At 38.5% G+C, this 21928-nt stretch overlaps 3 protein-coding genes across 4 annotated transcripts in view; all 3 read right to left on the bottom strand.

Moving 5' to 3' along the window:
- Positions 1-1334, bottom strand: part of LOC126385703 (odorant receptor 131-2-like) — a 5488-nt gene extending 4154 nt beyond the window's left edge. The window contains exon 1 of the mRNA XM_050037582.1: positions 1179-1334. Coding sequence (XP_049893539.1) covers positions 1179-1334 — 156 coding nt within the window. The remainder of the gene's footprint in view (positions 1-1178) is intronic.
- A 1720-nt stretch (positions 1335-3054) lies between these two features.
- Positions 3055-8203, bottom strand: LOC126385704 (odorant receptor 131-2-like). Of its 2 annotated transcripts, none has more exons than XM_050037583.1 (2): positions 8048-8203; positions 3055-5553 (listed from the first exon to the last, which is right to left on the bottom strand). In XM_050037583.1, the coding sequence occupies exons 1-2, from the start codon at positions 8201-8203 to the stop codon at positions 4765-4767; spliced, it is 945 nt and encodes a 314-aa protein (XP_049893540.1). In that variant the 3' UTR covers positions 3055-4764. The 2 variants fall into 2 exon arrangements, with proteins under 2 accessions (XP_049893540.1, XP_049893541.1); XM_050037584.1 differs by lacking the exon at positions 8048-8203 and adding an exon at positions 6667-6828.
- Positions 8204-11592: 3389 nt separating this feature from the next.
- Positions 11593-15140, bottom strand: LOC126385707 (odorant receptor 131-2-like). The gene is made up of 2 exons (XM_050037588.1): positions 14997-15140; positions 11593-12357 (listed from the first exon to the last, which is right to left on the bottom strand). Exons 1-2 carry the CDS (start codon positions 15138-15140, stop codon positions 11593-11595), a joined length of 909 nt encoding a protein of 302 aa, XP_049893545.1.
- Between the last annotated feature and the right edge of the window lie 6788 nt (positions 15141-21928).

Raw genomic sequence — 21928 nt, 5'->3', positions numbered from 1 at the left:
TGTAGTTTTAGTCTTTGTCAATTTGGTGAAATTTGTCCACACAACGAGCGTGAGGCCACATGGGTGCAAATGTTTACTGAGACTGGGATGTCTACATGACTGTGAGTCAATTGCCTTCAAAAAGTGTTGTGTTTGTAACTGTTCTTAACTTCTTAAATCTTACCTCTGAGAAAGACCCCCATACTTTAATAAAGAAAACTAATTTTGAAAACAAAACAAAACCCTGAACTAAACATTTTTAAACAATGACGACTGAACCAAGCAAACTCATGAAGAAAACCAACTGAAACGAAACTGACTTTTAAAAAAAAATAAAGAAAGAAATAAAGTACAGATCTAAAACAACTCTGGTTCAGTTTCACCAACGTCACACAATAACAAACTGACTACCAACTGAAGCAGTGGTGAACCAACAGCTCTGTGTTCAGTGAGGTCAAATTACTTTCCCTTTTCAGTGGAGTCTGCCTTTGAAGAGAGCATAGATAAGTTTCACCTTTAGTTCAGTTCCCCGTCAGAAACGGCTGTCAGTTTGTGAAGTACTGAGCATANCCAACTGAAGCAGTGGTGAACCAACAGCTCTGTGTTCAGTGAGGTCAAATTACTTTCCCTTTTCAGTGGAGTCTGCCTTTGAAGAGAGCATAGATAAGTTTCACCTTTAGTTCAGTTCCCCGTCAGAAACGGCTGTCAGTTTGTGAAGTACTGAGCATACGACCTGATAAAGGAGACTTGGATGATACTGCATGAGTTGTTTGAGAGTCTGTAATGGGATGTTTTGATATAGTTTTGCTACGGTTAAACACGGACACCTATGACTTCAGTTCATCAAGAATTTTCTGTGTTTATGGATTTTTGTTCATGCAGCCATGCAAGAAAAAGTTTATTTTTTATTACTTTTCCCCCCAAAAAATTCAATGTGTTATTGGTTGAGTACCTGTTATGCAAATGGTCATTTGTGGAGTGAAGTGTTCTTTTAGTAAAAAAATTTAATAAAGTAAATAATGTGATAAAACATAACATATTAACATAAGATAATATAATATGTTATAGTATGACTACAGTATAGTAAATAATAAACAGTAAATAAAGTGTTATAACAAAATATACAAATCAGTCCAACAGAGGTTGCAGCAATAATGATTATGATATTAATAACAACAAAAATAATGAAGAAGTCTGACCTGGTGTTTTCTGAAGGTGTGAATCAGAGTACCATTGATATAGTTGATGATGAGGCCAAGAGCCACAACAATCACATTTTTGGCTACAGCTGTGCTGTAGGCGTCTCGATAGCTCAGACCAGTCGACACGTTATAGCCATGAGATGAGGAATTCATTGATGTGATGAGCAGCCTGTCGGCCTCTGTTACAGACAAAGATTTAAAATGTTTTTAATATGGCATTACTGCAATTTTAAATTTTATTTATTTGTTTTCTATTTTCAGAGTTTTCCCATGATTGCAGGAATACCATGGGTAACAATTCAAGGAATTATGCACAGAGAATAAAGTAAATATACAACCATGAACTCATCTGTACTTTCTCTGGAGAAAGCATTCGTCTATATACGTTGCTAATTTTTGCGTGGGCCCTAAATGTTTTACAGCACTGATAACATGCTTTACTTAAAAACAGAGAGTGGCAATATAGATTTAGGCATAGTAGTTTCAGAAAGAGACTATCTAATGTTCTAACTGTCTCAGTGAAAGAAAAAGGAAAATATTATTTGCTTTTCTATATACACCCCTTTTTTAAAAGGTTAAAAAAAGATCAACAAATGCCAGATAAATAAATATTAATATAAGGTTATGCCAAATGATCACTTTAAAAAAATTTAGGAATTAAAGTTTTTTGTTTTTTCCAGATGAAGTGTTTTCCACTTGTTCATACACTTCCTCTTTACCATATAGTTAAACAATTTTGAAGATATGCTCAATTTAGGAGAAAAGTGATCACTGGGGCTCAGCATATGCCCATGTAGTTCAAAAGGATTGCCATACTGTAAAAAACAACACACACATATCATATTATAATAATGCAGTAACACAGTGTGATAGCATCAGGGTCTTTCCTACCTTGGATAGTTTACTCCAGTGTCCACTTTCATCAGTCATAAAATGAGACTGTAATATTTAAATGTTTTACAACGACAATGATATACTTTACTTTGAAAGAGGAAATATAAGCAGAGTAGATTATCTCATAATGAGACTGTCACACTTTCCCAACACGCAAGAGATCATTTATGTGAAAGAGAAAAGGAAAATGTTAGTTGCTTTTATATATACACCATTTTCTAACAAGTTCAAAGTAAGATCAACAGATGCTACATAAATAAATATCAATACAAGATTATGCTGATTGATCACTTTTAAATATATAGATATTAAATATTTTTTCTTTTCAGATGAACTGTTTTCCAGTTTTTAAAACGCATTGTTTTTACCATGTATTAAATTGCACTGAAGATTTGCTCAGTTTAGTTAGAAAAGAAATTGCTGTGCTTCAGCATATGCCCATACCATTCAAAAGAATTGCAATACTGTAAAACACAAACAAACATTGTAATATAATGCTGCAGTAATACAGTGTGATAGCGTCACAGTCTTTCCTACCTTGGACAATTTATTCCAGTGTCCACTTTCATCAGTCATGAAATGAGACTGAAATCTGTTTGATGGCTTTATATGGAGCAGGATGATGCATGAGACCTGCATCATGTCAGAGAATGTAAGGTGACTGGACGATGACCTGTCAGTCAAACAAGAACAAAACTTGTTTGAACATTAGAGTTGGGCAATATTGAAATTTCCTACACATGATATATCTTTAAAAAAAACAATACACGATATTATTGCCAAAACAAAAAGAGAGGGATGCAAAGTGCACATAGATATGAATAGATGTGAACTGGAGAAGCATGGCCACAAAGTTGCCCCATTGTATAGGCAGTAAGCGCTATTTTGCATGAGGCCATGCTGAGACCAATAAATCAGATCAATGGATCAATGGTAATGGTTATTTTTATTCAATAAAACGTTTATCAACATTGATATATGGAATGAGAACAACACAGGCCTATGTTTTGATGTGTAAACAAACCATCTTGCAGCAATTGTTTGTGACTTGCAGTTATTTCCCCATGTCCTTTGTTGCCATTAATTGCATGTTTGTTGAAATATGTTGTAGTGTTAATCAGTGAGAGCTGTTGGACTCTCAGAGCAGCGCTTTGCTCATGCTGAGTTGTCCCACGGTATGTGCGCTCTTCTTGAAGTCAGCCAGAAGTCCTTCTCCAAAGCCTCCCCGATCCCCGCCCGTAACTGGCTTTTGCTTTTGTGACTGTCACGGCTGCAGCCCGTCTGGCTCCCCGATAACCTGTCTGTCTATTCATGAGACCCCTGGGCCAACCAAGCCCGAGGCCTGGTTCTTCAGTTTGAAGGCCTCCTTCACCTCTGCTGTCCACTAGTGGGTTGTTAAGTTGCCTGCAGGCACTGACAACTTTCCAACAGCAACTCCAAAAAGCTGTCTCCACAGTGGAAGTTTTGAACATGGTCCACTCAGATTCCATGTGCCCATCCTCCCCTGGGGTGCACCAGAAATTCTTCGGCAGGTAGAAGTTGAAGACCTGGCAGACTTTTTGAATTCACTCTATTACACATGGGTTTAACCAGGTCTGGCCAACAGCCTCCCAGGCTTCTCTCCTTACCCAGAGTGTCCAAGACATACGGCCGCAGATCTAATGATATAACCACAAAGTTGATCAACATTCTCTGGCCCAGGGTGTTCAGATACTTGGTACACTTTTGAATCACCATGTGCTCAAACCTTGTGTTTGTTATGGCTAATTGTTAACTAGCTCAGAAATCTTGCTCAGTGAAATATTAAAGTATGCAAACACTGGATAATACGCTGGCATAAATATCCCACAGTGGGTTGGTGTGAGAAACTGTAGACTAACCAATGATGCAATCTGACTGCGCCCCCAGTTTAAAGACTTGAGTAAAGAAGCATTTTGGCTCCTGTAAAGCTGAAGGGAAAAGGGACTTTGACAAGAGCCAAACTGTGTGCAAGTAAATTAATCTTTTAATTTAATTATGGGTCATTACAGATACCTTAACCACGTTTTAAAAGTCACACAGTGAGGAGAAATAAATCATGTATAGAATTAAAAAAAATTTGAAGCATAGAGATGCATTGCTAATGATGTAATAATGGAATCGTTGCCCTCTGCTTCAGAGTCAAATCGTGAGCCATGCTAATTATGACAAAATTTTCCATGAATGTTTAATAAAATACAACAATGAAGTGATAACATTTTACGTCACCTTCCCTGTGACATTATAATGTTCATCCAAACCACATTTCTGGCCATTATACAACACCATATCTCAGGAACAGAGGGCGGGAGACATATAGTCAGTTACTGAATTCGTTAATTTAGAATTTGTTGCGTCAGTGCAGCAACATCCACATTTGAAGAATTGTCAATTGTCTTGGCTCCATGTGAGTGTTGACAGATGTGGATGTGAACTGCAACTGCAGCCTGACTGGTTTAAGGAGTCACACGTCTGTGAGGTGGTACTACTAGTTTTATAATGTTAGTGCTCTGTATTCAAGATCTAATAATCTGCAAATAATCTCCTCGTTTGTATGATGCAACCACATTCTTCATTTTGTTTAAAAAAAAAAAAAATCTGTGTCATACATTTTTTAATGTGGATACAACAAAAGTCTGACTTTCACTCACCAACAGCACGAGGAGAAACATTAGTTTTTGTGATGTGGCATCTTTGGATGGCTGTTCACTGTACACAGATACTTTTTAATGTACTTCCTGAAAGTCTTGTCTCGTAACCCATAGACAATAGGACTAACAAAGCGAGGGAGGATTTGGTTTATGATAAAGACAACAAAGTTAATGGCTGCTACACCTCCTGGGAACAAGTATATGAGCATTTGCCTTAACATAGGTTGCACATAGACCATCATACACAACAGCACCTGAAAGCCATGAAGGATGATTGTGTTTTTTGCCTTTTTGGCGTCTGAATCAGCAGCTCTGGCCACAAACAAAATTCTGAAGTAAGTGTAGAACAAAGTGAGCCAGACCACTACCAGAAACAATATGTGGGAAGCATCCCTCTTCTTTAAACTGTAGGTGCTCCTAAACACGGTATCCCTTGCGCAGAACACTCTTGAATTTAAGAACTCTGGAGGTTCAGTGGCCAAAAGGATGAAGACATCTGGCAGGACAGACAGTGAACTCATTGTCCAGACTATTGCTATTACAATATATGTCCTTTTCACTGTACATATGGAGCTGTGGCGGAGAGGAATGCAGACAGCAATGTAGCACTCTGCTGCCATAAAGGCCAAGTTCAGAGGGGTGTTTTGAGTGGTAAAGATTGCCGGCAATATAAAGAGGCAGCACAGGGAGACGTAGATGGTGTGGAAGGTGTAGGTGAAGATGAAGAGGCTAATGCTGGTTGTCAGCTGGATGATGTTGTTGATCACCAGGTGGATGAAAAGGATAAAGCGAGGGTTCATCTTAAATATCTGAAATAATGGGCAGAATCGAGGGTTAGATTTAAGTGTATTACACATCTTTTTGCAGACACATTAATCAAAAGAATGTTCTTACACCAACACAAATATTTTTTAACAGTAATTACTTGTATTTCTCTCCTTTGTTAATTGACTTCAGCGTCTTGTCTACCATCAGTGTTTGTTTTGTACAACTTATGTGTCATTCACATTTATCTTAAAGGGATAGTTCACTCTAAAATCAAAAACAAATATTTTTCCTCTTACCTATAGTGCTATTTATCAATTTAGATTGTTTTGGTTTGAGTTGCCGAGTGTTAGAGATATCGGTGTCATAGAGATGTCTGCACTCACTCCAGTATAATGGAAGTAGATAGATAGCACAAGGCTTGTGGTGCTTGAAGCACCAAGAAAATACAGCAATGTCTCTTTCCAAAAATCATTTCTAGAGAAAGGCATTGCTCTTACATTGGAGAGAAGGCAGACATCTCTACGGCTGATATCTCCCGACACTCCAACATCATCACACCAAAACAATCTCAATTAATAAAAAACACCACAGGAAAGAGGAAAAATATTTGTTTGTGATTTAGGGGTGAATTGTTCCTTTAAACCACTGGTTCCCAATCCAGGGGTATACAGTTGGCCTGTATCTCAGCATTTTATTTATCTGCGAAGAAAACAAAGTTTATTGTTATTATTAATAATAATAAATAAGAATTATTATTATTATTATTAATAATAATAATAATAATAATAATAATAATAATAATAGTAATAATGATAATATATGATTTTTATTTGTAAAGTTTCAGTTATTTAAGATATAAACTAAAAAAATTTCACAGGACAAGGGTACAGTGAAGACCTAAACTAAAGGTTCATTCTCACTGCTGTGATGCGGAAATGCGGGACGGATTTGCGGAATATTCGTGCAGCGCTTTTCCGCGTTTAAACCATACACACAGGCTCGGTCAGACGCGATGTGGAATTTCGCATTGTTGTGTTCCAAGTCTGCGCAGTGTGAACGGGTGTGGGTGAACATGGAAGAGAGTAGCAGCAGCAGCAGCGAGCTAGCAAGCTAATGTTTAACAAGCGTCAACATCAATTTTCTTTAGCACTTACCACTCTTACCGCAGCCACCAAGGTGGACAATGGACTGCCAGACGTTGTCCTTTAATTCGTTGTTCATAAAATCATCCCGTCTTTTATCAAAAAGGACGGGGTGCTGTGAAACAAGTTTTATCAACCTTTCTCTCATACTGTCCTGCCTGACTGGATTTTGGACTCTTCCGGGTCTGCGCAATGTCACTATAAACAAACAATCTCATTGGCCCAGCTGTGTAGTTCCGCTGGCGAATTCCACGGGGGTCAAAGTCTGGGCGGAAACTTTTTTCACTGTACGAAAGTTCCGCCCCGGAGTGCAAACTTCCATAAGAACCCATGAAATCAGCTTTTATATTTTTCCGCGAGAATAATCCACGCGGATATTCGCCCTCAATGAGAATGGACTTGAAAGCTGTATTCATAGATCCTTCACTTACTGCTAAACAGCCTTGATCTGCGTTAAAGTAGAACACAGTTAAAACAATCAGAGAGCTAATAAAGCCATGGTCCAGCACCAGTGAGAGAAGAAAACACTGAATTTGTTAAAAAATGTATGTAAACAAAATAAAAATGATAATAATGTTTATTAATTGGGCTGATTGTACCATTTATCAGGTGTCCTGTACTGTTGTTATACATTGAATATAATATGAAATACCCACAAAATATTTCACATAGTTGGGGTCATCAGTTTACTCAATAATAGAAAAGGGGTCCCTTAAGGAGAAAGATTAGCAACCACTGCTTTAAACCACTGTGATCGTGCTATTAAATGTAGTGACAGAATTATTTATGGTTGGATTAATTGTCTGTAACATGATATGTAATTGCATTAATGTGGAAAAAATACATTCTTACATTCCTGTATTAAGCAAGCAACTAGATACTAGAGGTCTTGTCATGCGGGTGATATTTTATCATCCTTGCATGCAGACTTTATGCACAGAGTCACTAGATGAGGAAGCCAAAATGTAAAAAAGGTGACTTTACTTTTGTAACTTCGCTCTCTGTTATACAACTAGACAAGTGAGTGTGGGTTCAAACAAAGCTATATGTCCACTAAATTGATGTTTAGTGCCTTTGGTAGTCAAGTATGAAAATATTTATTTTATGTCCAAGTAGACATGCACATTTACACATTTAAGCCAGTCGGTAGGAGAAAAAGATGCATACTGTAAGGCAGGTTACATGAGCTAGAAAATGAATTGGTGATGCAAAAACTATTTTTAAAAAAACTAGAATAAGAAGAACACATTTATATAAGCTTTAAAACCAACTGTGTGGAAGAGGAGCAGGTATAAAAAAATTAAAGAAAGCTTCATAAACACTATACACTAATATTTCTTTCTTTTGTTTAAGTAATTAACTTTCCCCTAAGCAGGAACAATATTTTACATACATGATGCTTGTTGAATGTGTGGACCATTGTGGCATTGATGTAGTTGATTGAGATGCCAAGGACAACAACGATCACATTCTTGCAGACAGCCATAACAAATGTGTCCCTGTAATTCACAGCTCCTGTCATGTTGCTTTCCCCTGGTGTGAAATTCATGTCAGCAGCAGATAAACTTCAAAAGGAAAAAACATACAATATATGATGGTAAAATACTGCATGTATCACTGTTTTATGAAATATGTTTATGTAACATATAGCATTAAAAACAAACATTCTCACAACTGTGCATGCTAAAACAATCTGATTTTCTGGAAGAAGTTAAGTGAAGCAAACAAATCAGTACTGACCTTTGTGAGTTATGATCTGGAGATGAATCTGCCTTCATATGATAGAGCTACTGCAGGATAGTTTTATTTATACAGCAGGTTCATGTGCACGCTTCTGACCTGAAACACACCCACACTACGTGCATGTGTGGTTTGTATTTTAGATCAAGCCTAGTATTTAGTATGTTTATTACTTTTAATATGTGTATACAGTTTACCACAATGGACGACATTAGATGATTTTGCAACTTGATGAGCTCAAAGAACATCTTTTCTATTACAAAATAAAAACTCCTTGCTGCAGAAAACAATTTGCTGTTTTGAAACAACCCATCACTTTTAACTCTGCCATCATCCTGTCATTTCCATTATTTTTGATCTCTGCAACAGAACAGGAACGATTGCAACATCAGAGGATCACACATGAGTATACAACTTAGACTAAACCATATTAGGGCTGGGCGGTATACTGGTTCGTACCGAAAACCGGTATTTATTTTCATTATGATATGAATTTTTCATATAGCCTACCACAATACCGGGGAATAGCCCAAACAACGTCCGGAAGGTGCGTGGCGGGAAAGTATTTCAGTGGGGACCCATTTCACCACTGCACACCACAGGCGAGCTAGAGCCAGTTAGAGTGAGAGCATAGAGGAAAGTTTAGAGGCGAGAATAGCTGCTGGAGAGAGTCCTGAAAGCGAAGCAACTGTACACGTTGCTGAAGAAGAACACGATGACCCAGAAGAACTCATACCAAAAGGAGCAGTGTTTCCCCTATATGCAGCTAGCAGCGGCGCACCGCTGTTTACAGTTGACCTATAGCTAAGCCACGCCCCCCTCCACTCACTCGGACAAACTATCAACATTCAGTGACCGGCGCTATGGCAGGTGTCACAGTACACGGCATTTCGCAGCAGGCAATTGATGTTTTTTGGAGACATAACGATCAGATGTCATTGAGAAGAAACCAAAAGGGCCTAACCTACGCATTGGAGGGATATATTAATCATTTTATTGTTGAGAAGGTCGATGAAAAGCTTAAATTACAAGCCAAAATTTACAGGTCACAGTGTACGCTTGTGAACCGCATCTCGTTGCCGTCGCCATCAAAGACAACAAGTTAAAGTGCCACTGAAGTTAAGGTTTTTGGCCCAGAATATGAGAAAAGGATAACGGCCTTTTTACCATCTTTACCAAGAGTGTCTCTCCGTTAGTTTGGTGCTACAGTATTTACACTGAATCATTCAGCATAACGTTTGCCAACCTTTGTTATCTCTGCCATTACAGATAAGTTAATGAAGCTAAGCTCCAGAAGTTAACGTTAGCTTAACTAGAGCCCTTTGGACAACAGCTAACAATGATGTACGATCACCAAAGTACAAAACTAGAACAAAATAGGCTAATGAACTCCCAGCAAACAAGGTGACATGATGAACAACGCAGCTAGGAGCTAACGTTAGGCTAACTTTAGCTAACGTTAGCTAGAGATGTTAAAGATAACTTTATATTTCTTTCCAGCAAAGTGACAATATGTTGCCTCAAACACAATGTTGACTTACCTTAGAACAGATGTAGACATCATTGTTAATCTTATTCACGTTGAGTTGATGTTGTGGTCTAACGTTACCACACAACTTTATCCAAAGGAGACACTTTTCTCGGTTGAGATGTGGTTTAAAGTGTAAAAAATACACCTCGTCGCCCAGCCTCTCAGGATACCTTGTGTCAGAGTTGCATGTACCCCATGCACACCGTTTGACCATTTTTAAACTTCAAATCTCAGAAAAAGCTCATAAAACCGAACGAAACTGACTTTCTGTAATGCATTTCAATGGACGCCCAGGCAGAGAATGTCTGAGTGTATGGGAATGGCTATACGCACTGTGATTGGCTCATCGCGTTTGAGGGTGGGACTTAGCCATAGGTCAATTATCCTCTGCTCTCTGTATTGGGCATGGCAGAGTTTCGCCCCGATGCGCACGCTCACACACACACACACACACACACACACACACACACACACACACACACACACACACACACACACACACACACACAGGTGAGCACACTAGAGCACGGCTCGGGCCACATTTTCCTGACAGAAGCCGACCCGAGTTCGAGACAGTTATAACCGAGCATGGCACTACTACTGTTATGGAGCGGAGCCTGTGTTGTGTTCAGTTATTGTCACGTAAATAACAAATTCCAGCACTTGAATGGGCCACAACACAGCAGCATGTCAAGTGGGCAGAACCTGAGCAAAATCCCGTCAAATACCGTAAAACTGATGTGATTTAAAAAAAAAACAAAAAAACAAAACGTGATAGGAAAATTTTGTCATGCCGCCCAGCCCTAAACCATATAACCTAATAACTGCAGTTGAGGAAGTCAAGTGAATTACAGGGGCAGAGCAGTACGTGATAGTGTTTGCCACATTAGAGTTGGGTCGATTCCTGGTTTTCCTGGTCTGGTGTATGAACTCAAACCGATTTGATTTTAAGAAAATTGACTTAACTGGAGTTTGTCATTGTGACACATTCTGGCAAATGAAAAAGTAGCCTACATCAGCAGTCTGTGCTGACAGCATCATGGTGCTAAATCTAACTTGTATTGCATTAATAATAATAATTAATAATAAGCCATATGACAATGTGATTAACACAATATTATGTTTATAAATACATTATTGGAGCCACTAGAGCCTGACATGCTGTGAGCCGAGCATGCGCCATAAAGGAGATCAAATTTCTTTAGAGGTGGGAAGGGGGAAGAGTGGCGCATGTTATGTTTGTTTCCAAGAAAGTTCATGTATTTTTCTATGCCTTTGCGCTGGCAATAGCCATGGCCAGAGGCATTATGTTTTTGGGTTGTTTATACATCCGTACATCCCATTCTTGTACGATACGATCGTAAGTCTTTCACTACTTCTGTTTGCAAGGAATTTATGTCATCACTCAATTTTGACCAATGATATTTTCTGTCTTGTATAGTGAAGTGGCCAACACTTGATGAACAATAAATGTAACTTGACTTCACTGATATCTGGATCTCGCACATGTAGTTTTATAAGTATTTAATTACACAGATGTGTAACAGCTATGTGTTTTACACTGTCTACGTGTTACTTGGGAGGAAAGATTGGAAGAGAGTAAAGCCTGAAGTCGTGTTGTTTCCTTTTTCTTTCACTTTAATTGAAGAGACCTTCTCAGTGAAGTTTTACTGTATACTGACTCTACACAGATACCTTTTCAAATAATTCCTGAAAGTTTTGTCTCGTATGCCATAGATGATTGGACTGATGGATCGAGGCAGGACCTGTACAATAATATAGTAAGCGAAGAGGTAGTCATTGTAATTCTTCGGGAACCATCCCCTCAGGACAGTTAATAACTGGGGGGCCACATATGTCATCATACAAAGCAGCAGCTGAAACCCATGGAGGATGATTGTGTTTCTGGCTTTTTTAGCATCTTTGCCAGCTGTTTGTGCAGTGAACAGAATTCTGAAGTAAGTGTAAACGATAGTGACCCAAACCAGAACTAGAAACACTGAATATGTGATATCTCTCTTCTTGATGATGAGGGGATTTGGAAAGACAGTTTGTCTGAGGCAGAAGACTCTGGAGAGAAAGAAGTCCAGTGGCTCTGTGGCCAAAGTGATGAAGAGATCAGAGATAACAGACAACGTGCTAGTAGCCCAGATTAAACCAATCAGCATCAAGGTTCTCTTGACTGTACAGAGCTGCACGTGGCGAAGGGGGAGACAGATGGCGATGTAGCACTCCACCGCCATGCAGGCCAGGTTCAGAGGGGTGTTTTCAGTGGTGAAAAGAGCAATCAGGATGAAGATGCAGCAGATGGAGACATTTATTTTGTAGATGGTATAGCTGATGACAAACAGGATGACAGTCAGTATCACTTGGATCATGTCGTTGACCACCAGGTGAATAAAAAGGATGTAGCGTGGATTCATGTAGAATACCTGGATGGGTGGAACCACAGTATTTGCAAGGGTAGGAAAGGTTTAAAAACAGAGGGGAGATTGTTTCAGGGTTGACCTCATCAAATATTACATTGATGTTCGTGGTAACTTTTGGCCCATTTATGGTTGGTATTAACGTGATTTATATCTGGACACATTATCTGGATGTTGACTTTTCCACCTATTGCCAAGCTTTGAGATCTCAGTATTTTAACTGGCTTTGCAGGGCTGGCTAACTTGTCAGCAGACAAACAGTGTCCCAGATCAAGGAGACAAATGCCACAGATGAGTCTCATTCACTTTTTGTGCGGAAAGACTTTCCAGCTGCTGTCACAACTAGAGGTGTACCCAGTGGTTGGCTGGTGACTGGAATTGTCCAGTTTAAAGCTTGATTGGCCATGACTGATGAAGAGCCAGTCAGTCTCCGATATAGCAGATCCTGTGCTGATCAAATTTACATGCATGCGCCACAGGATTTTTCACGTTGTGCACACAGCTGCACAGTAACTGTGACGGTAACTAACTATTGTCACAGCAGCTGCAGCCTATTCTCATTCCCAGGTCATCAAATACGGACTCTTTTCACCTCCCCTCGTTTATGACTTTTCAGCAGTTGAAGTTATTTCTAATGAAACGACTAGCGACAAATTTTATTCACTTATTTAGACAGACTGGAAAAAATTGTGACTGTTTCCCATGCTGCACCATGCTGCACATGATTTGAAATAGGGATGCACAGATTTATCGGCTGAACATTGGCAATATCCGCTGATATTCGTCTTGGTAACTGCCATCGACCTATCAGCAAATAAGATGGAATTCACCGATGGCAATGGCTGATGTTTTTCTGTTGTGTCATATCAACTTTGCACAGGCTAAAAAGCAGGGCTCGAAACTAATGGTCACAAACTTAAATTTATGAGCAGGTACAAGAAGGACACAGTGACTGTGTGGCAAATGTGCTCTGTGATCTCTAAAACCAACTGCGGAAAATCTTGGTCAATGGAAATTCTACCTACTCGTCAACCAAATAATTGGTCGATGGGAAATAGACAAATCTGCGTGTTATTTCTAGGTTAATTAATTCACCACAGTGCACTCTACCTGGTGGCGTTGTGTGTCCAAGAAAGCGTTCTTTCCTGCCTCTAGGGTTGTCATGAGAACCCATATGTCGGTACCTGTTTTTTCGGTACCGTAAGTACCGGATACAACTTTGCCCTCAGCGGGCTGTGTCGATTCCTGTCGGAACTGACGGGGGCAGTATACGCACGTCAGTCGGTGTCGTGAACCATCTTTGCTAGAAACAATGGCTTTTACAAGTGCTGCTGGAGACACAACACCTGGGCTTGTCCAAAAGTCAGATAGTAGGAGTCGTGTGTGGAGAGGGTTAGGGTTAGGCCTCATTTACACCGCAAGCGATGCGTTCGTGTAGCGCTCGTGAACGGTTGCTGTTTACTCGCGTTTTCATTTCGGTGATCATGTTAACAGGAAAGAGCATTCACACCGCACTTGTTCTACGCGTTCCTCAAGTCACACTGCTTTCGCGAGCAAGCTCGAAAATAGAAGAGACGGCGATATTTTGCGCTTGTCGTGAGCGAATGGTCGTGGTATTCAACAAAAAAGTTTGCATGTGTTGTGACCTCTCTCGGCCACCGTAGACATCTCCCCCTTAACCAAGTGAGACCTGACAGGCACATGTTTTATGTACTTACCCATTTGTAGTGCCAAATATTGATTCTCCAAGTGTTGGAATAATCACTGGCGCGTGAACCTGTCCACCCTGGGTTTTGGGTCCAAACTCACTTCTTCTTTGGGGTTTATTGGAGATTTGCAAACACGGTGCACTACCGCCACCAACTGTTCGGGTGTGGTTTGTATTTTGACGGGACAGCAGCGGCCGCTGCGCGACACGTCTGTTCAGTTTTGGTGTGAATACACGTGTGCTGCCGCACTGGTATTGGTATCGACTACTGAAATTCTGGTATCGTGACAAGCCTACCTGCCACAGAGCTCAACATTCCTCTGCATAGTTTTCTATATGTAGACAAGGGTTACATTGGTTATATACCTGTTTTTGTTATTTATCGCCGTCTCTTGTATTTTTGTACTTCTTTGCATGCCTAGTTATTTAAGTTTTTTAAGTTTAATTTTGAAATCTTTTGATCTGACTCTTTCTCCTTGACTGCTGTAACACTGAAATTTCTCAATTATGGATCAATAAAGGTGTATCTTATCTCTCTCTTATCTTATTGTCACCACTACAAAGGTCAAAGAGTGAATGTTTTGGATGAAAGACGTGCTGCTTTCTGTGTTGAATATACTTTGATATTGCAATGTGACTCCACTCAGTGACGGACTGTAGCTCTACTTGAACTTTGTTCTATTTGTACTTGTTGAGAATCATCCCTAATGTTTAACTGTATGCGTTTTTGTTTAAATGCTTAAGGATGGCTAGTTAGCTTTCATCAATGCACTTCCAGGTCCAACAGGCAGACCGGGTGATGTCACAAATCCTACATCCACAGTTTTAGTCTTCTGTGGTTCCTGTAGAGCTGATGATGATGTAAATATTATTTTCTACCTCAAATCTAAAAGAAATTACTTATCGCTGGTAGCATGGCATTAAGGGAATATCAGACCTGGTGTTTGCAGAAGGTGTGAATGAGGCTCGCATTGATGTAGTTGATGGAGATCCCGAGAACCACAACAATCACATTCTTGGTCACAGCTTTAGAGAAGGAGTCTGCATACCGACCTGTCACATTGGCAGATGACTCATTCATCTCTTGAAAGCCAAAGTTTAACCTAACAGAACATAAGACAAATGCTTTTGAATAGAGGAAGCAGCTGAAGTCAACACCTAAAGAGTTATGTTTAGGTTAAGTTTCTGTTACAGACAACCAAGTGGTGTCAGTAATCACTCCAATGTCAACACATCCAATGAAATTTTTTTTAAGCTGTGTTACAAACATAACTGACACTCTTACAATTAAGACTCACATGCACTTTATTTGTAACATTGGACAGCATCCACTTTTGGTCTAATTCCTCACGACTTTTTCTAGCACTCCAAAAAAACTTCAAGTGGTTTTTGATAGCAGACATATGTAGGTCATTTGCCTGGAAATATTACACATTCAGGTAAAACAATCTGTGAGTAAAAGAGTGAAAAGTAAAAAATCTTACAATTGTGGTGATTCTCCCTGAGCAGTAGTAGTTTCACCTGACGACAAAATGAAAATGTGCAACAATATTTTTGGCAAACACTTGATATCAAACAAAAGCCAGAGACTGTATCATATTAAGTTGCTGTGAAAATTTACTCTCTAACTAATTCACTGTCTAAGCCTGACCATCAAAGCCTCTCATCTTTTCTCAGTTTTTTCTTTTCATACTGCTTTATACTACAATTAGAAGGGAAAATGGTACTTTTTACTCCACTACATTTATCTGTTATCTTTAGTTACTTTACTTTTTTTTTTTTTTTTTCAGAAAACATTCAAAGAGTTTATAAAATATGATATTTAGTTATAATGATTAGTCCATTAATCAATTAGTTGGTTGACAGAAAATTAACTGGTAACTATTTTATGTTTAAAATCATTTGTCATTTATAACAATTTCATGGTTGTGAAGATTTGTTTAATTCCTCACGACTTGTTTTCTCTGTCAAAAAACTTCAAGTGGTTTTTGATAGCAGACATATGTAGGTCATTTGCCTGGAAATATTACACATTCAGGAAAAACAATCTGTGAGTAAAAGAGTGAAAAGTAAAAAATCTTACAATTGTGGTGATTCTCCCTGAGCAGTAGTAGTTTCACCTGACGACAGAATGAAAATGTGCAACAATATTTTTTGCAAACACTTGATATCAAACAAAAGCCAGAGACTGTATCATATTAAGTTGCTGTGAGCTGTAAATTCACCACTTGTAAGCAGAAGGTAGAAGATAACTTACTCTCTAACTAACCATCAAAGCCTCTCATCTTTTCTCAGTTTTTTCTTTTCATAGTGCTTTATACTTCAATTAGAAGGGAAAATGGTACTTTTTACTCCACTACATTTATCTGTTATCTTTAGTTACTGTACAAAAAAAATTCTTGCAGAAAACATTCAAAGAGTTTATAAAATATGATATTTAGTTATAATGATTAGTCCATTAATCAATTAGTTGGTTGACAGAAAATTAACTGGCAACTATTTTATGTTTAAAATCATTTATCATTTATAACAATTTCATGGTTGTGAAGATTTGTTGCTTTTCTGTTGAATAATGTTAATAATTGTAATATATTAGTAATAATGTTGAGGTTTGGACTGTTGGTCGGACAAAAAAATTATTGTGAAGTTGTAATGTTTGGCTCCGGGTCATTGTTATGTCATTTCTCATTATTTCCTGAATTTTTACAAACCAATCAGTTGATTAATGGAGGAAAAAATCAGCGGATGAATCCATAATTACAATAATCAATATTTGATATTTAAAAATGAGCTCCACCTCAGCCAACAACAGTAAAATCCTATTTTCAGATTGACTAAAAAGCATGAATCATAATCATCTAATGATGTAGCGTAATATATGATAACGTAAGAGTCACAGGAGATACTTTTCTGCATTGAGTACTTTTACTCTTAATACTTAAGTACTTTTTTATTATTATACTTACTTTTACTTGAGCAACATTTCCAGTGCAGGACTTCTACTTCTAACAGAGTATTTGTACAGTGTGGTGTTAGTACTTTGACCTAAGTAAACCATCTGAATATTTCCCCCAGCTCTTCCTGCACTGAATAATGATAAATGTGAAACGAGTAATGTTGCACATAGACTGTAAAAAATAACAGGCTTTGAAAATAGTCTTAACATCTTCCATTGATACCACATCTTGTGTTTTTTAATCAACTTAATCATCTGGAGAAACTGTGTGGTGAGTTCATGTCAGAGAAGATTAATTCTGCACACAGATATTTTATGATTAACAGCATGAGAGACAGAATAACTCACCTCAGGCAGAAGATCAAAGCATCAGTCTAAAATATAAAAATCAATATTTTACTCACCGGAATTGACATTAATGCATTAACACTAATGGAATAAAAGTGTGATAATGGAAAAAAGAATAAAAGATGATGAAAGAAGTTTATCATTAATTTCGATCTTTTGTTGTGAGTTTTATCAATGCGGGATTTTTGAACTTGTTCTCGGTAGATATAAACAGAGTTATATAATTTGCAAAGAATTTGTCATTGTCTCTTCCAACAGTCAGAATGGTGTCCTACAAATGTGAATGAGGAATTTGAAAAAAAAAAAAAAAAGTGCAACAGGAAAAATTAATTAACTATAACAATCCATTTTTAAAAAGTCATCACAAACAGACCTATGTAAATGTAACCAACAACAGAGCTGGTGACTGCCTGATGAAAAACAGTATCAGTTTTACAGTTAAAGGAAAATGAATTAACTGACAACGACATTTCAGTGTCAGAGTTTGGAATACTTAATGTGACATTCTTGGATATTTGACTACAGTGTGCAGCAGATGGTACTTACCTTAGTTAATGCATTGAGACATGGACACCAACAAAAGGGCTCCAGTAAATCTCGGACTTTATATGGGGTGTGTTTAGGATTCAGCAGTGTGTGTATGTTTGTTGAGGTGTCAGATACACACATGTCGTAGATAGGTGTGTGTATTTGTGTCTACAATTACAAGTGTGATTTTGTGTGTGTGTGTGGTCACATTTTACTGTTGGGGTCATGTAAAAATGTTAAAGAGCTGCCTTGTCTTGAGATCAATCAGGGTATCTACAGGTATAAACAAGTTAAAGCTATAGTGCGTAACTTCTACAGGTCCGTAAATGTCCGTTTCACCCAAGCCACTACTAGAGGAGATGACGCAATGCTGATTAAGCCGATCGGTTCCTCTAACATCTCACGGTATTTTTCAATATATATCATTGTTAGTATGTGTGTTGACTGGCGACATTCCCGCGCTGGCGCACAGGAAATGCTTCCTCACAACAAGAAGGGAGGGGGAGGAAGAGCGGAGAGTGTCATATAGAGGTAGAGCGCAGGTAGAAAGAGAAAGCAACATGGCGGAGAAGCGGCCGAGACATGGTTCAGAAGTGGATCCTACCACAAAGGCAAGTATTACTCTGTGTACGGTGTGTGGCGACTGGTGAGTGTTACTCTGTGTACATGGAAGTGCTGCCGGCTTATTAGTTGTAATAACGCATTATCCACTGGGAGGTGACAGAAGTTACGCACTATAGCTTTAAATTAAAGACTTTTTAAGGCAAGGTGAGACAAGTTTATTTATATAGCACATTTCAGCAACAAGGAAATTCAAAGTGCTCTACATAAAACATCATAAGCATCAAGACAAAATGCAAAAGAAACACATTAAAAAAAGGTAAATTAATTGATTAATAAAGTGATTAAAAAATCTTAGAGTTGCAGCAGACCTGCAGTTATCTTGGTTTTTTCCCCCCAGATATGTGGTGAATAAAAACTAAACGATGTTTGGACTCTAAGCCATTCAGTGCTTTATAAACCAACAGTAGTATTTTTAAATTGCCAATGTAAAGGCCTCAGAACTGGAGTTACGTGATAAGTCTTTGTGAGGACTTGAGCAGCAGCATTCTGAATCAGCTGCAGCTGTCTGATTATTTTTTTTAGGGAGAACTGTAAAGACATCGTAGTCTACTGAAGACAAATGCATCAACACGTTTTCAAAATCCTGCTGAGTAATTTTAATTCTTTCAGTGTTCTGAAAGTGTAAGGAGGCTGACTTTGTAATTGTCGTATTAATGTGGCTATTAAAAGTCAGGTCTGAGTCCATGACTACACCAAGATTTCTAGCTTGTTTTGTTAAACTAGTTTAATTGAAGAAAATTTTGACACATCAGATTGTTAATTTGTTTCATGCACTTAGTCACAGCTCGTCTTGCACCATGGTCCCCTGGTGATATGGTTATTAAAATTTGTTTGTCATCTGCATAATTACGGTAACCTATTTTATTGTTTTCCATAATCTGAGCCAATGGAAGCATGAGGATGTTAAACACAAGTGGCCCCGATATAGAGCCTTGGGGAACTCCATATATCATTTTTGTATGCTCAGATGTATAATTAGAAACCTATAGAAACAAAGTAGTCCCTTTCCTTTCAGGAGGAGTTAGACCAGCTCTGTACTGTGCCAGAAAGTCCCACTCGGTTTACAGTCGGTCTAATAATATGTTTTGGTCGACTGTGTCAAAGCGGCACTTTGTTAATACCACTTTAAATGAAACTCAAGACCAAACAGGTAATGGACATCAAAAGTGAAATTATACTCTCTCCAAGTAAACATATTAATGTCAGTCAAAAATAAACAGCAAGTTAAGCTCTGTTTATCTCGGGGCACCACCACTCTGCATGTCTACGGCCCCTCACAGTGCACAAGTTAAAGGAGCTGAAGGGATCACATTTCACTGGAGTTGTGTATTGTATGATTCTATGTGACAAATAAATATTGATTGATAGATAGTTTAACAACACAGACTTGTTGTTCAATCTAAATGTGTGTGTGGGGGGGGGCAACAATAGGGCACGCAAAGGTGTTGTGTCGAAGTCTGTTCCCCTGCCAAACAGTGCTTCCCTCCTGTTAAACTGATGTTTCCTGTAGTGCCTCCTCCTGACTAAAAAACATTTAAGACCTATCTGATTTGAATATAAGACAATTTACTACTTTGTAAGACCTTTCATTAGTAAATGTGTATTTAATACATTTAAACACTTTTTAAGGACCAACGGCCACCCTGTCAAAATAAAGCAACAGCAGATAGTAGAGGACACTAGATATTGGGAAATATTTCATTTATTTTAAACATCATTGGTTAAAATGTCTTTGGTTTAAATGTCCAGTGTGTAAGATTTAGGGGGATTTAGTGCTGTCTAGCAGTGAGGACTGCAGATTGCAACCAGCTGACACTTCTGCAGGTGAGACTTCCTAACGTTCATTATTCAGGAGGTTTTTACCAGGAGCCAAATTTTCTGAAGAGGTCTCTTCCTCTCCAAAACAAACAGGCCAGGCGATTGAAAACACTGAACATAGCAGTTTCACTTACGAATCAGTGTTTCTCTGACGCTGTTAGGCATGTCAGAGATGGACTATTAGTATAGCACTTGCTAATGTGTGCTCACTTTTGTTTTTATCTGATAACTTAAGATTCTTACATTCAGGAGGTTTTTAATGGGAGCCGAATTATCCGCGGAAGTCTCAAACGGACCTGCTGATTTTAAATGGTAAAGTCAAAGTCAAAAGTCAAAGTGCCTTTATTGTCATTATATTGAGAACAACACAACGGAATTTAAAAGTGCTGCTCTGTTAGGTGCCAGATTCACATATCTCATCTCAGATCATACATACATAGATAAATAAATAAATAGATAAAATCAATCAAAACAAGAATATTGCACATGGAGAAGAAGAGTCAATTATTTGTATTGCACGGAAACACTGAATAAAGCAGTTTAACATAAAAAAAAACCTCAGTGCTTTTACGATGCTCTCGTCATAAAGCGGCTGCTAACGACGGTGGCTGACGTTAATGTCAATGTACTGTTTTGCTGCAAAAACGGCAGGTAATCATATTCACAAACAAATAACCACCTGTACCTCCTCGAATGACAAAACACAGGCCACAGCAGCTTGACAACAAAATTAACTGAAAGAGTTTTGCTTTTGCATGAAACCAGCAGTAGACAAACTTCATTTAACCCTTTTCACTTGACATTACAAATGCAAAACACACCTTCAGTCACAAGCAGAGCAGGAATTTCACGAGGGCCACGAGGGCCATGGCTCTCATGCCCTCCTCATTTGGCCCTGTGCCCTTGAAAAAAAAAAAAATCCCCCTGAGAAAAGTAACTCAAGCACTCTTAAGTGAGTATTCTACATTTCCTATTGGGCAATGGACCACAGGGCGCTTAGCCTACATTTTTTTGTCCTTAAAATTAAAGTTATGGACCACTTGCCCTTCACTGAGATCCAATTCTCCCATCACAGCCGTCACTTTGACCAGTAGAAACACAGAACGATCTGCTGCCGTAGACAACTGTATGATAACAACACCCCAGCGTTTTTAATATTTCCTCTAGGGATGTTACCACACAGAGTAAAAGGGGGAAATGATGGTGTGAAACAGCAGAGGCACTTTGTCAACCCGCTGAGTTAACGTTACTGTCATTAGCATCAATCTAGCAAACAATGGTACATCCTCAGGGTTGGACATAAAGTAATAACATTAACAAATAGCGGCGGGGCTTTTACTCACCACAACTGCAGAGGCTCCCAGCTTCATTTGAAACAAACTACATTATAGACGCTCCGTTATTTATTAATCCTCTGTGTGTTTATATATTTACTTTTTATCCGCTCCGTTGTCTTTGTAAAGTTAACATATCACACCGTCATTTCAAACTCAACACTTGTTTCAAATTAAAAGCCCCTTATAACCTCGGCTGAGAGAATCCCTCCATTTTCTAAATAGGCTTTTATTCTGAAACATTTGTTAGAACTTCCTGTG

This window comes from Epinephelus moara, chromosome 24, assembly GCF_006386435.1.
Source record: "Epinephelus moara isolate mb chromosome 24, YSFRI_EMoa_1.0, whole genome shotgun sequence".
NCBI classification, from domain to species: domain Eukaryota; kingdom Metazoa; phylum Chordata; class Actinopteri; order Perciformes; family Serranidae; genus Epinephelus; species Epinephelus moara.
This window is presented reverse-complemented; position numbering and strand designations above follow the sequence as displayed.